The 13270-nt window shown below is 37.7% G+C and overlaps 3 protein-coding genes and 1 pseudogene across 5 annotated transcripts; 1 reads left to right on the plus strand and 3 right to left on the minus strand.

Moving 5' to 3' along the window:
- Positions 1 to 248: 248 nt before the first annotated feature.
- Positions 249 to 2715, plus strand: LOC104739310 (methylsterol monooxygenase 2-2). The gene is made up of 7 exons (XM_010459617.2): positions 249 to 448; positions 1006 to 1143; positions 1377 to 1522; positions 1670 to 1789; positions 1884 to 2096; positions 2184 to 2264; positions 2359 to 2715. Exons 1-7 carry the CDS (start codon positions 419 to 421, stop codon positions 2429 to 2431), a joined length of 801 nt encoding a protein of 266 aa, XP_010457919.2. The 5' UTR covers positions 249 to 418; the 3' UTR covers positions 2432 to 2715.
- A 578-nt stretch (positions 2716 to 3293) lies between these two features.
- On the minus strand, positions 3294 to 5435 carry LOC104739312 (protein phosphatase 2C 3). Its single transcript, XM_010459619.2, has 3 exons — positions 4658 to 5435; positions 4254 to 4565; positions 3294 to 4156 (listed from the first exon to the last, which is right to left on the minus strand). The coding sequence occupies exons 1-3, from the start codon at positions 5135 to 5137 to the stop codon at positions 3632 to 3634; spliced, it is 1317 nt and encodes a 438-aa protein (XP_010457921.2). The 5' UTR covers positions 5138 to 5435; the 3' UTR covers positions 3294 to 3631.
- Positions 5436 to 9553: 4118 nt separating this feature from the next.
- LOC104739314 (tropinone reductase homolog At1g07440) lies at positions 9554 to 11145 on the minus strand. 2 transcript variants are annotated; one of them, XM_087484183.1, is made up of 5 exons: positions 10782 to 11145; positions 10487 to 10694; positions 10194 to 10410; positions 9976 to 10082; positions 9554 to 9890 (listed from the first exon to the last, which is right to left on the minus strand). In XM_087484183.1, exons 2-5 carry the CDS (start codon positions 10529 to 10531, stop codon positions 9702 to 9704), a joined length of 558 nt encoding a protein of 185 aa, XP_087340309.1. In that variant the 5' UTR covers positions 10532 to 10694; positions 10782 to 11145; the 3' UTR covers positions 9554 to 9701. The 2 variants fall into 2 exon arrangements, with proteins under 2 accessions (XP_087340309.1, XP_010457924.1); XM_010459622.3 differs by having other exon boundaries at positions 10487 to 10683; positions 10782 to 10987.
- A 60-nt stretch (positions 11146 to 11205) lies between these two features.
- LOC104739313 (tropinone reductase homolog At1g07440-like) lies at positions 11206 to 12733 on the minus strand (annotated as a pseudogene). Its single transcript, XR_015579951.1, has 5 exons — positions 12443 to 12733; positions 12145 to 12354; positions 11859 to 12073; positions 11583 to 11691; positions 11206 to 11494 (listed from the first exon to the last, which is right to left on the minus strand). The product of XR_015579951.1 is annotated as a tropinone reductase homolog At1g07440-like (transcript).
- Between the last annotated feature and the right edge of the window lie 537 nt (positions 12734 to 13270).

Genomic DNA, 13270 nt, shown 5'->3' on the forward strand with positions numbered 1-13270 from the left:
TGTAAAATTCAAAAAGAATGTGAGTATGAATTAGAAGAACACAAAATACTAAGAATGTGACAACAATAAAATTAAAATGTGGAGACCATAATAAAACTTAAATAGGGATTAGGGAGGCTGAGGAATGAGGATGGTGTGAATTGTACTGATGCGCACGAGAGGCGGGGAACTACACCGAAAAAGTCCTGCTTCTGATAGCGAGAGTGGTAAAAAAATATATATATATATATATTAAAAAAAAAAGGAAAAAAGTTGGTGAAAAAAATAAAAATAAAAAAAAGAAAAAACTCAAGTGCTCCAGATTTCGTTGCTTTTTCGGGACAGTCTGTTGTTGTTTGTATCAACTGCGTGGCCTCTCTCCCACCTCTTTCTTCTTCTTCTTCTTCATCCTTCCCACTTGTCTTCAATAGATCCATCCATGGCTTCCCTCATCGAATCTGGTTGGCAGGTACCCCTCTTAGCCTATCTCCTCCTCTGTTTCCGATTCCTTTGGTTTTCCCCCTCTTCGCTGGCTTCAGCCCACCGCATTGGGATACATACATACATGCGTGTTTAATTTTCTATTCGTTTTGTTCTTTATCCACCGCTCTAGATTGTATCAATCGATCGGGTTTTTAATCTGGTGTCGTGTCGATTGCTCTACTGTTTTAGATCTAAATTTGACTATCATATTACTACTGCCAAATTACGTAGGAATCATGAGTGTGTGTTGTCAGTTTCCGTTTTTGTTTTTTTTGGGAGCTTAAACGGATCTATGTGTTGTTGGCACTGTAAACCTAAGTCGCATGAATGTTAGATATATAATCAAGTCGCTGTTTAACTTGCGGAGTTCCCAATGATCGGCATCCGAATACAGCAAAACGCCCGTTCAAATGGATTTTACTAATTTGGGATTTTGCATGATCTTTTTCCCCCACCTGAAGAATTAATCAGCAGCACTATATAATACTTAATGCATACTGATTATATCTTTATTATACTATCTTTCTGTGGTTGATGATGCAGTACCTTGTGACACATTTTAGCGACTTTCAACTGGCGTGCATTGGGAGTTTTCTCCTCCATGAAAGTGTCTTTTTCTTATCTGGTCTCCCTTTCATTTGTCTTGAAAGGGCAGGCTTTCTCAGCCAGTACAAAATTCAGGTTTTCTTCTTTTTTCACATAATCGTCCCATGTCTCTTCTATGTATGCTTTTATAGTTTTGTGCGACGGTTTGAATATGATCTTCTAGAGGTTGTTGATCCCCAAGATTTCTGTCACACATGAAAGTGTTTTCTTGTAAAGGCATCTGTACTAGTGATTGTGAATCTGATTCTTTTCTCTGCTTCTGTTACCCATTATGATCAGCAAATACTTTTTTTTTTGGTTCTACGCAGACAAAAAATAACACACCTGCAGCCCAAGGAAAATGTATTACTCGCCTGCTGCTTTATCATTTCTGCGTAAACTTGCCCCTGATGATAGCCTCTTATCCTGTCTTCAGAGCCATGGGAATGCGCAGCAGTTTTCCTCTGCCGTCCTGGTATTGATGTTAAACTCTTTCATTTTGGCAATAGAAATTAAAAAAACAAAAACATATAACAAAAGCTGTCAGTGTTGAGCAACATGAAAGAACCTGAGCTTATGTTTGATCAGGTATATAAGACCCTCTTTGGTGATGGTCCTGCAGGAAAGAAGTGTCTGCCCAGATATTATTCTACTTCATCATTGAGGATTTTGTCTTTTATTGGGGTCATCGGATCTTGCATTCAAAATGGCTGTACAAGAATGTGCACAGTGTGCATCATGAGTAAGTTTGTTCACCATCTGTTTTCCAATTTTAATACTTGGCAATGTTAGCTTAGATAATTTTTTTAAAAAGCAACCATTTAATGATATCCCAGGTATGCCACACCATTTGGTTTGACGTCAGAATATGCTCACCCTGCTGAGATTCTATTCCTGGGGTTTGCTACCATAATCGGTCCAGCTCTCACCGGTCCCCACCTGATTACCCTCTGGTTATGGATGGTGTTGAGAGTGCTTGAGACTGTTGAGGCACATTGCGGTTATCATTTCCCATGGAGCCTCTCCAATTTTCTTCCTCTGTATGGAGGGTAAGATCACACATCTAGCCAGCTCTCTTGAATCTCGAATCTATAATGAATTGTTATTAATGGAATTTTTTACTTTTTTGGTTTCAGCTCTGACTTCCATGACTACCATCACCGACTGCTCTACACTAAGTCTGGCAACTACTCTTCAACATTTGTGTATATGGACTGGTGATCCTCTGAACTATATATCTCTTCGCTTTCCAGAAAAGCTCTTAACTTGTTTTTAGTCCAGTGTGTAATTCGTCTCTGGTGTTCTCTGCAGGATCTTTGGTACTGACAAGGGATACAGAAGACTGAAGACCCTTAAAGAAAATGGTGACGTGAAACAAAAGTGAAATGACCAGTATGGATTGCAGAGTACATTTGTCTCTGGAGAGGTCTTATTCTGCAACCTCTCCTTTTTCTTAACATTTTATTATCGGGTTGCTGCAACTGTCGTGTGTCTTAGTTATTATGAGTGACTAGAATTGCTACAAATGTGGCATATTTGGAAAAAAAAACATTCGGTACTTCAACTGATTAGGTTGTTTAGGTTGGGCAGTTGAATCATTTGGTATGTGTCATCGTTTTTCAGTTCTCTCTTATTTATTTGCCAAGTAAGTTAAGATGCTGCCACCAATTCCATTGTCCACGAGTATAACAACGGGTAAACATGGCGTTGCCCACTGATACAATTCGATCTTAAAAAAATGGGTATACTGTACGTCTGTACCATGTTTTGTATTGCTTTGGGTCTGTTGAGTTCGGCCCGGTCCATTTGATGCACGTAGATTCACTGACTTGGTCGTTTTCCTTCCGCATATAAGGACAGCTAACTTATGTTGACATTCTATCTGATCAGTGAACATGTTTAGATGAAACATTGATTAGGTCAGATTAGATCTCAATCAAAACAATCACCCGACACCGACACGTACAAATGCGCATATAAACTGTGCATCGGTCCTTTGGTGGGTCACGCCCTTTATCCGTGGTGTAGGGTTTCTTTGTTTACCTCTTTGACACGTCCTTCCCCTGTTATCCTCTCTCACTATCATTTCCGTGAGATTTTGAATTTCTTCAAACACAAAAACTGCTCACTCGTAAAAGGTTAAAGTCTCTCGTTTAACAAAAGAAAATTCCCGATGATGTTCTCGAAAGATCACCACGTGTATCTGAAGTCCGAACTAATTGGTTTTGTTATAAAAGCAAAAGAAATTATGTACATCACTTTTTATTAATTGAATTTGAACTGATTCCACCTAAGACAGTGACACATCCCGTCTTCCTTTTCTGTTTGTTCATTACACACAACGAAGAAAGGTAAAAAAAAAAATGGTTTCAGAACAAAAAAGCCACCCAACCATATATACCTCCGGTTTAGCTGTTTTTAATGAACCGGGGAATATTTTTCTTGCAACCAATGCTTGCATTTTTTTCCTCTCTCTCTTTTGGGTTCGGAGATGAAGATTTGAGCTACCTTCGTCCCAAGGAAAAAGAATCATTTTAAACACAAAAAAAAAACGGTGCGAGTAGAGTGATTTAGGAGATTAGTGTCAAGCTACGTGTCTCTTTCTTCTTCTTCTGAGATCAACAACGACGACGCTTACGTTGTCGCTACTGTGTTTTGCCAACGCCAGCTTCGTCAGCAACACTGACGCCTCCGTACATGCTTTGTCCGTGATCTCTCCTCTCTTCCCGTTCTTTCTTGACCCCACCACCTTCTCCTCCTCTGCCTCTTTCCCTTCTTCTTCACTTCTCCTCCCGGGAGTTTGAGTTTCTCCTCGCCGTCTTCCTGATCCTCCACGACCACCCTTTCTATTTAAACACATGTGCACCATCGCACACGCCGCCTCGTTCGTCACTACGTCCCATAACCCGTCACTCGCTAGAATAAGAAACTCATCTTCCTCCGTCCGATCCGTTACCGTCACTTCCGGCTCCGAAGTCACGTACGGTTTCAAGTAGTTGTCTCCAATAGCTCGTGACATGGCTAAAACGCCTAGGACTCTTGCACCATCCCAGTATATCACTCGTCCTCCTGCTTCTTGGATTCGATCAAGCTCATCCGGACGATCCGGCTGTTCATTAATTTCAAACGTAGAAAAAAACCAAACTTAAAATCCACAAAATTATCAAATATGTCGATATAATTAAGAGAGATGATAATAGACTGACCTTGTGATCTGTAGAAAGAGGCACTGCTTTGCCATTCCGACAAAGAACTGCTCTGGAATCGCCGCAATTCGCGACAACAATCTTCTCTGGCGTAATGACGGAGACAACGGCGGTGGATCCAACGGCGTCACAGTCCGGAGTCTGTAGCTCACATCTACAGTTAGCGCTCATCACAGTTTCACCCCAACGAACAACCTCTTTATCCATGCGAGTGAAGCTACGTTCCATCATCTTTTTCCAATCTTCCTTCTTATCCGAAAGCGCTTCTTCTTGAACTATCTCGTGAAGCCTCTCTTTACATCGCGCCGCAACCTAAATAAAAACGTTGCCGTTCTTGATCAGACAAACTGGTTAAATAATTATAAAAAATTCGAAAAAAAAACTTTCGAAAAACGCCGTCGTACGTGAGAGCAGCCATGGCCGTCGTAAACACCAAAAAAGTGCCATCTCGTTCGAGAAAACTCGGTTTGTTTCCGTACAAAAGACGGATGAATCGACACCGCATCTTCCATATCTCTTCTCCTCCCACACACCGATGCGACGCCGTATCTCGGCCTCGGATCCGACTCTTTCACCGTCTTCTTAGAAGGAAGAATAATAACCGTACTACTATTATCGACCGACGATGAGTTTATGGAGACGTCACTGTCGTCTTCAAGCAAAACACTCTCTTCCGGTGATGATGATGCACAGTTCATAAAATCGTACTCTTCTTGTTTGTTACGCTTGTTATAAATCCCCTCAGGTTGCTCTTCCACCGCCGTCGGATTTAGGTCCGAGGGAGACATCCTGAAACGTTGGACACCAATCCTCCACTTCCGGCTAGACCAAGACGGCCTAGATTCACAAGTCGACGTTTCGTCCTCGTAACATATATCAGCCATAACTCGATATATCGATCGTCTCCGCTTCCGGCAACGAATCTGATTTTGATCGTCAATTAATTTCCGATATAAAAATAGAAAAAATCTCTTTCTCCGCAATTATTTTTTGAACAAAGAATTTTTTTTTTTTTTTAATGATAGAGCATGCAATTGAATAAAAAATTTATCGTCGTTACACGTTACAAAGGCATGCCATTTATATACCCACGCGCCTACCGCTTCACAAAAAAAAAAAAAAAATCCTTTTTTTTTTTCTTCTTTTTAAATTTAACTTTTTTTTTTAACTTTGATTTTTCTCCTTTGGAAAAAAATCTTTACAACGTGACGTGTTTGGTCTTGTGTCTGAAAGAAAAAACAAGATAAAATCATGACCGTTCATCTAGTCGCTATACAATCTAGAAATGGACCACGTAAGCATCACAATCAGGTGGGAGAGGTACGTGGCCCAATGAAAATGCAACAGAAGGGGAGAGAGCAAGTTCCTTTCGCGCCACGATTGTGGTCCATTCTTTCTGTCCAGAAGACCTTCCTTTTATTTTATTTTTTTGTTGCCTCTTCAAATTGTCTCCTTAAAGATAAAAGATCTGTCTAATCCAGTAATCACCAAATTAATTTCTTATTTTATTCTTAAGAATCCCATTACGTTAGTTAAAATCTTGATTTGTAGTTAACCTTAATTTGATCCATAATTAGGTCAACTTTTTCAAGACTAACGAATTAACTACGAAAACTTATAACAGCGATTTTGCTAGCTACCTTCTTAATTATATACTGTCAAGAAGTGTGTGTGAACTACAATTAGGTTACTTTAGACACGTATGTTAACTTTTCATATTAAAATTCTCTTTTCTTTGGTTTTTTTTTTTTTTTTTTTTTTTACAGATCATCTGTTATTTTGTTCAATACTAACTATATGGACCGAGACTAATCTCCTAAGACAACGGCTATATATTAATATATGCATTGTGTGAATTTGCAATGTATCAAAGGCTCGCTAAAAATTAGTGATCTTTATATGTTGCATCTTCAAAATACTCCCAATTAATTAAGATCTTGCATTACCAATTTACCACAAATATATAGATGCCTATTATAATAAGTTGACGGCAAAAAAAAAAAAAAAATTAAAGGCCGTTATTTATATGGTTTAAGTCAGTTTCAAACTATAGTAGTACTTGTTTGTGATCATATTACCTGTTTGTGTATAACACCATTCTGATGGAAATATTGAAGAAGTTTTTACATTTTATTCATGATTACCTAACATACATAGTCAATGAAAAGAGACTAACGAGTAGAGTTAGTCAGTGCATAAACATCCATGATTTAATCCGTATCTCTAATAAATTAGTATATATTGATTTGTCGGGGAAACTTAGATTTGAATTCGGATCTACTTAAAAGAGTTAAGATCCACAAAGATTCTCAGCACTCAAAAGTATATATAGTGTTCAGCATTTCCATTTTAATTATTCAGATTTAAGAGTACGGAGACCAAGATTTTAAACTACAGCGTATATAATTAAGAGAACAGTTATAGTATTGAATATTAACAAATCTGTCTCCAATAAGTGAGATTTTATATAATAAGCACGAGATATTCACGCAACTAAATCTCATCTGTTCACCTGTAAAGCTGTAGTTACATTCATGATTACCTAAACAAACATAGTCTATAATAGTATAAAATTAAGGCCTCATCAGTTAGTAAAGTAGTCACACTATGAACAGAAGTAGAGAAGAAAGTTAGCAAGAGAAAGCCGTACAGAGGGACACGCAATTGTCTTGGAATTAGGAGAGTTTTGTTAACCGTTAAAGCCATTATACAAATTTTTTATTATAAAATAAATAAATAAACAAAAAAGGCTTTTTTGGTGAAGAAGTGGCCCAACCATTTTATCTCGACGTTTTTTTATCTCCTTTTTGTTCAACTACGGCGACTAAGGGACCCACTAAACTTTTAATAGAGAATCTGAGGGCTTAGTTTTCCTCCACCGTACACGTGTTACTATCGCAGCTCTCATTACGTTGGATATTTTTTTTACTGACCACTAGACTTTGTCCCTCACAGTCTCACTCTCAAAAGTCACATGACAACAACATCTTTTAATGTGTCTCGACTGCAAAAAATGCTAAATTGATTAGCAGCAATCCTTGCATGTTTCCTTTTTTCTCGCCGGATAATCTTCTTGTATGTATCGTTTCGAGCATATATATATTAGTGTTGGGGCTCTAGTTGGGATAGACTTCAAATAGAGTTTTCGAGCCACATTAAGACCCTCTTCCATCCACGTATCACATTTCTATTCGCCGTTTTTCTAAAAGTGGAAAATTGGAAAAATCTCACTCCCAAACAAAAGTTATACTAGTACTAGATAAGAATGATATCATTATAGCAACAACAATCATGCAATTGTTTCTAAACTTTTTCAATCGCTAATTTGTGAAAAGATTTTGTTTGGCACTAATTCAAAAGCCGTTCCTTTCAGTAGTTTTTGGACAGTTTTTGACTACTTATTGCTTTAATTCAAGTGATTAATTACGGATAAAATATATGCATGCAGAAATCAACATAACTGATACCCGTTTCCATTTCAGAACCATTTGTTCAACAACAAATATATTGAGATCCATATACCTTTATCAAACAAAAACATCTACAGTGTATTTTCATGTTCATATGATATCTAGACAGTACTCTTCTGTTAGTCGTCTTCGTGGAGATCGATACTTCCATTAAATTACATCCGATCCACCCCATTAAAAGCAAACATTAATTGATGTACCACTTCCACCTACAATTTTTTTTCCGTCTATTGGTTTCATCACAACCCTTATAAAACACACGATGTAGTCTAAATCTTACTTTAATCATGAATCAACAGTTTTTACTCATCTAGCAATAAGGTAAAAGACGATGTTTTTTGGGAAAAAGTGAATACACATCATTGTGAATAAGATCATCAGAAACTATAGTAAAATAATTGTGATGAGTGTTACCGAAATCTCAAATTTGTTACAATGAAATTTGTAGAGGGTTAAACGGGGCCCTCGTTCGTGTACCCACCGATTCCATCCAAAATCACACTTTAATAGAATTGAGTCCCTATACTGATCATGAAGCTGCTAGAATCATTGGTATGTGACAAAATCATTCAGTTTCTGTTTTTGGAATATAGCGTATGAGTTATCATGACCCTACTAAGTTATTATTATAATACGATTTGATAAAGATGGTATTATTTTAGTAGAAATATCTAAAGCTTAGTGTGCATGGTGGCATGCACCTCGACTTAGGCCTACGATACATCCATGGTCTTGTACTTATGTGGTCATTTAATTTCTATTATTTTTGCACCACTTCTCGTTTTATTTCAGGTTCGCTGAACGTTTGAACCTAAATTAGAATTTGAAATAAAAGTAAAAAAGTTGAGAAAAAAAAAAGAAGAAGAAGCTAATTTACATTTTATTGCATCGTGACAACTATGTAGTTAGGGTAGGGGTGGTGGATACACGTTTTGAATAAAATATGGGGTACTGCTTAACTAATGTTGAATTATATAGTGATAATATAGGGTATTATAAAATAGTTCGAACCAAAACTTTGTGCTTGTATCATAATAACTAGCTAGTTTATGTTGCAAGATTGATCTGATTTATGAAACACCTTCCCTTTATTTGAAATTACAAATTATAGGCTTCTGTACACTATATAGTGATAGATCTGGAAAGATTCGCCTTAGATATTTTCTGAAGTTTGAAGTCTCCTATTATATATGTATGCATAATTTAGTACTCACAAGACCGGTGGTCTAACATTATAAGAGAGAGGCAAAAGAGAAAAATATTGTTGATTGTTTTACAACAACAATTATAAGATTTTTTTATGTTTGGGGATTTATTTCCTAAAAAAAAATAATACAATTTCTAAATAAATTGCCATCAAGATAATGTATTTACCATGAGATGAAATCATCAATTCAGTAATAGAAAAGGTTGAACATGCGGGTGAGAGGCGGCATCCACTGGTGGCATGAAAAGCTGATAGAAGCCGAAAATTTTGAAAACACGTCAGAAATATGAGATAACGCACATATGTTGTGTAAACAGAGTTGTAGAGAGAGATGATGGTCTGGATCAGGATAATAAAATCGTATTATTTTGGATGGGAGGACAAAATACCACTTTTGATATTACATATTTTAATTTTGATCATTCTTGTTTGTATCACTGTTGTCAGTAGGGGTGGCACACTGACACATACTTTAAGCAAACCCCTAATCCAGGTCATGTAAGTTTCCTGAATCATAGTATTATATTTTGATCAACCGAGCTAGAAATTAACCATAACGATAAGATTCTATGCAGGTCAATAGGTCATAGGTTTAGAATGCGTTTCAGATGAGCACATAGGTCTTTTTGTTCGAAAGAAGAAGAAAAGCCAATATATTCTGCTTCTCTATGCTTCAGCGGTGACTTAGCCAATATAACGTACGTGACAAGTCTCGACATTGAAACTTATTATATCAAGTTAGAGTTTTGTTTGTTTTTTGGGACATTGGATTTAACCTTGTGGCTGATACGAGAACCCATTGACAGAGAGACCTCCATCTACACAAATGGTCTGACCAGTTATGTAAGAAGCTGCAGGCATACATAGAAAAGCCACGACCGAGGCTACTTCTTCGGGCTCTCCCAAACGCCCTAATGGCTTTCTAGACACAAACGCCTTTACGAAATCATCATCATACACCTAAAGATTATCATCAAAATCAAGGGATCAGCAAAGCCAATAAGGAGAGATGGAGGAAACTGTAGCATAGTAGTATGTATCTCACAGCTCCAACTATAGGAGTCGCAATGCCTGCAGGAGCCACAGCATTAGCCCTTATGCCGTCACTAGCCCACTCGCATGCCAGATTCCTTGCTAGCTGATTCATCGCTCCTATGTCACACACTCACATAAACAGAGTTGCAGAGTAGATGGAGCCAACAGACCTCTTAGTTTAAGCACATAGGTCTTGTTCTCTTCAATAATTTTTAGTAGATAAATTACCTTTTGTTGCAGAGTAGATGGAGCTAAAAGTAAGCGATACAACTCCAGCAACAGAAGACATGAACACGATGTTTCCACACCCTGAAGTCTTAAGCAGAGGATGTGCAAGCTGGCTCAGATGATAAGCAGATTCCAAGTTGGTTGATACATGAAACGAGAAATCCTCTGCTGTACAATCCACCGTCGGCTTTGGCCGAATCGTTCCAACATTGTTTATCTAATAATCAAAACATTTACATTAGTCAAATCAAGATTTTGAATAATTAATAGAAAGAATGTAAAGATTAACGTACGAGAATGTCGAGCTTGCCACCAAAGATTGAAGACACAGTCTGCATTAAGTTCTCTCTCTCTGTTCTCGAAGATACGTCACAGACTGAGCCAGTGACTTCAAACCCCTTCTTTTTCCATTTGCTCAAACACTCATTAAGCTGAGATTCATCCCTGGCACAAGTATGTATCACTGCTCCGAATCCTGCAAGTTCCTCTACTATAGCATGCCTTCAAGAAACAGAGGTTAAATTAAAGTAGAATGATTTCAAGAAAATATGGAAAGATTGTGGAGCGTAGTCAAGATAGTATACGAACCCGATCCTTTGGTTCCACCGGTTACAAGTGCGGTCTTGCCCTTAAGGCTCCATCTCTGGCTTTGCTCTGCTCCAGCCATTGATCTCCTACGTCTACAGAAGCTTAGATTGAAAAGTAAAGAGAATTAAGTGGAGCAGACACAAACTCACAAAGTTGATGATTAATGGAGATAAGAAGTCAAAACTCAAGATGATGGGCCGGATCCATCAGAATCCAAATCGTCCATCTACATAGCAACCAATCTTTAAGGCCCGTGGCTTTACCATATAAAAAGGTAAAAATAATCCTAAATGGGCTCAAAATTATACTTCTGGTGGAGTATATAGATAGTTTAGCTAGCAGTCGAGAATTTTTAATTTGTAGTTTCATGAAGCGTCTCTATAATACGATAGAATAATTCAGACAAGCAACTTCACACATATGATTTCGCAAAAGATAACGTGCCAAGTCTCGACACTAAATGAAACTTATTAATAAAGTTCGAGTTTTTTTTTTTTTTTGGTTTTAGTTTTTGGACATTGGATTTAAACTTGTGGCTGGTACGAGAAGCCATTGACAGAGAGACCTCCATCTACACAAATGGTCTGACCAGTTATGTACGAAGCTGCAGGCATACATAGAAAAGCCACGACCGAGGCTACTTCTTCGGGCTCCCCGAAACGCCCCAATGGCTTTCTAGATACCACCATCTTCTTGACCTCATCATCAAACACCTAAAGATCATCATCAAAGTCAAGAGATCAGCCAAGGCAAGACAGAGAGATGATTCTTGGAGGAAATGTAGTATAGTTTGTATCTCACAGCTGCAGCTAGAGGAGTTGCAATGACTGCAGGAGCCACAGCATTAGCCCTAATGCCATCACTAGCCCACTCGCATGCCAGATTCCTTGCTAGCTGATTCATCGCCCCCAATGTCATACACACACACACATAAAATGTTTCAAGACCCAGTTTATGGCTTTGTTTTTACATGTGAAACTATTGTAAGATAAAAAGAAACCTTTATATAAAGTTTTAAAAACAAAAAATCAAACAGAGAGGTTTTTTTGTGTTCTTCAAGAATTTAGTATATGACCTTTTGTTGCAGAGTAGATGGAGCCAACAGAAAACGATACAACTCCAGCAATAGAAGACATCAACACAATGTTCCCACACCCTGAAGTCTTAAGCAGAGGATGTGCAAGCTGGCTCAGATGATAAGCAGATTCTAAGTTGGTCGAAATATGGAACGAGAAATCCTCTGCTGTACAATCCACCGTCGGCTTTGACCGAATCGCTCCCACATTGTTTATCTTATGATCAAAACATTACATTAAATCAAGATTTTGGGTAAGTGATGAAGAGTACATAAAGATTAACGTACGAGAATATCGAGCTTGCCACCAAACATTGAAGACACAGTCTGCATTAGGTCCTCTCTCTCTCTGTTCTCAGAGATGCGTCACAGACTGAACCAGTGACTTGGAATCCCTTCTTTTTCCATTTGCTTAAACACTCATTAAGCTGAGATTCATCTCTGGCACAAGTATGTCTTACTGCTCCAAACACTGCAAGTTCCTCTATTACAGCATGCCTGTTTGGTTCAAGAAAAGAGAGGTTAAATTATAGTAGAATATGCCTTTCAAGAAGATATGAAAAGATTTTGGAGCTTATATACGAACCCAATTCCTTTGGTTCCACCGGTTACAAGTGCGTTCTTGCCCTTAAGGCTCCATCTGTTGCTTTGCTCTGCTCCAGACATTGCTCTCCTACGGCGCCTGAAGAGCTCAGACTGAAGAAGAGAACAAGTGGAGCAAACATATAGTTGAATGATCATCAATCACTGGAGATAAGATAAACTCAAGAAGTTGGGCCGGGTCATTGTCTCAAGACTCAAGCGGATCCAAAATCGTCGTCTACGTAAGAACGAATCTTAGGCCCGTGTCTTCACAACATATAAAATAGTCAAAAGGAAAAACAAATTTAGAGAAACTAATTCTAAATACAAAGAAGTATCCTTAAAAATTATACTCCTGGTCTGAAACACGTACTTAGGTCTTTTTCAAAAAGAAAACACGTACTTTAGGCCTCTGATGATCCTAGTCATTTTGCATTTTAGTGAGTTTTTTTTATAAGATCTCAATAATACTCACATTTAGCCGATTGTTGATTATACACATTTGTTAACTACTTAAAGTGATGACTATCGACTTGTCTGAGATCAATTATTTTCTTCTGTTTTTTTTTAAACATATGAACCAAATAGGTATTAGATTCTTTCTTGCACGTATATTTCCCAAAAACCTTGTCTGGATCTATTTTATTGTATGCTAGTTTGGGATGTTTATCCATCTCAAAACAAAGTTAGGTCCTTGCCACTTATCATCACGATCAGCTAAACTAACTTGAACAGTTCAACATTATAGTTTTTTTAATGGAATTGATGCCTTTTGTGCGAATATGTTAGGAATTTTACTTAGAATTAATCTACAAGCCTTATACAGAAATAT

The sequence above is a fragment of the Camelina sativa genome, chromosome 14 (assembly GCF_030686135.1).
Source record: "Camelina sativa cultivar CO46 ecotype springtype chromosome 14, ASM3068613v1".
NCBI classification, from domain to species: domain Eukaryota; kingdom Viridiplantae; phylum Streptophyta; class Magnoliopsida; order Brassicales; family Brassicaceae; genus Camelina; species Camelina sativa.

Coding starts and splice junctions, on each gene's coding strand:
- LOC104739314 (XM_010459622.3), bottom strand. CDS start 10,860: ATGGCTGGAGCAGAGCAAAGCCAGAGATGGAGCCTTAAGGGCAAGACC. Junction 10,684..10,781: donor CGGTGGAACCAAAGGATCGG/GTTCGTATACTA, acceptor GGCATGCTATAG/TAGAGGAACTTGCAGGATTC. Junction 9,891..9,975: donor CGACTCCTATAGTTGGAGCT/GTGAGATACATA, acceptor GATAATCTTTAG/GTGTATGATGATGATTTCGT.
- LOC104739310 (XM_010459617.2), top strand. CDS start 419: ATGGCTTCCCTCATCGAATCTGGTTGGCAG. Junction 1,144..1,376: donor TCAGCCAGTACAAAATTCAG/GTTTTCTTCTTT, acceptor GGTTCTACGCAG/ACAAAAAATAACACACCTGC. Junction 2,265..2,358: donor ACATTTGTGTATATGGACTG/GTGATCCTCTGA, acceptor TGTTCTCTGCAG/GATCTTTGGTACTGACAAGG.
- LOC104739312 (XM_010459619.2), bottom strand. CDS start 5,137: ATGGCTGATATATGTTACGAGGACGAAACGTCGACTTGTGAATCTAGG. Junction 4,566..4,657: donor ACGGCCATGGCTGCTCTCAC/GTACGACGGCGT, acceptor GTTTTTATTTAG/GTTGCGGCGCGATGTAAAGA. Junction 4,157..4,253: donor CTCTTTCTACAGATCACAAG/GTCAGTCTATTA, acceptor ATTAATGAACAG/CCGGATCGTCCGGATGAGCT.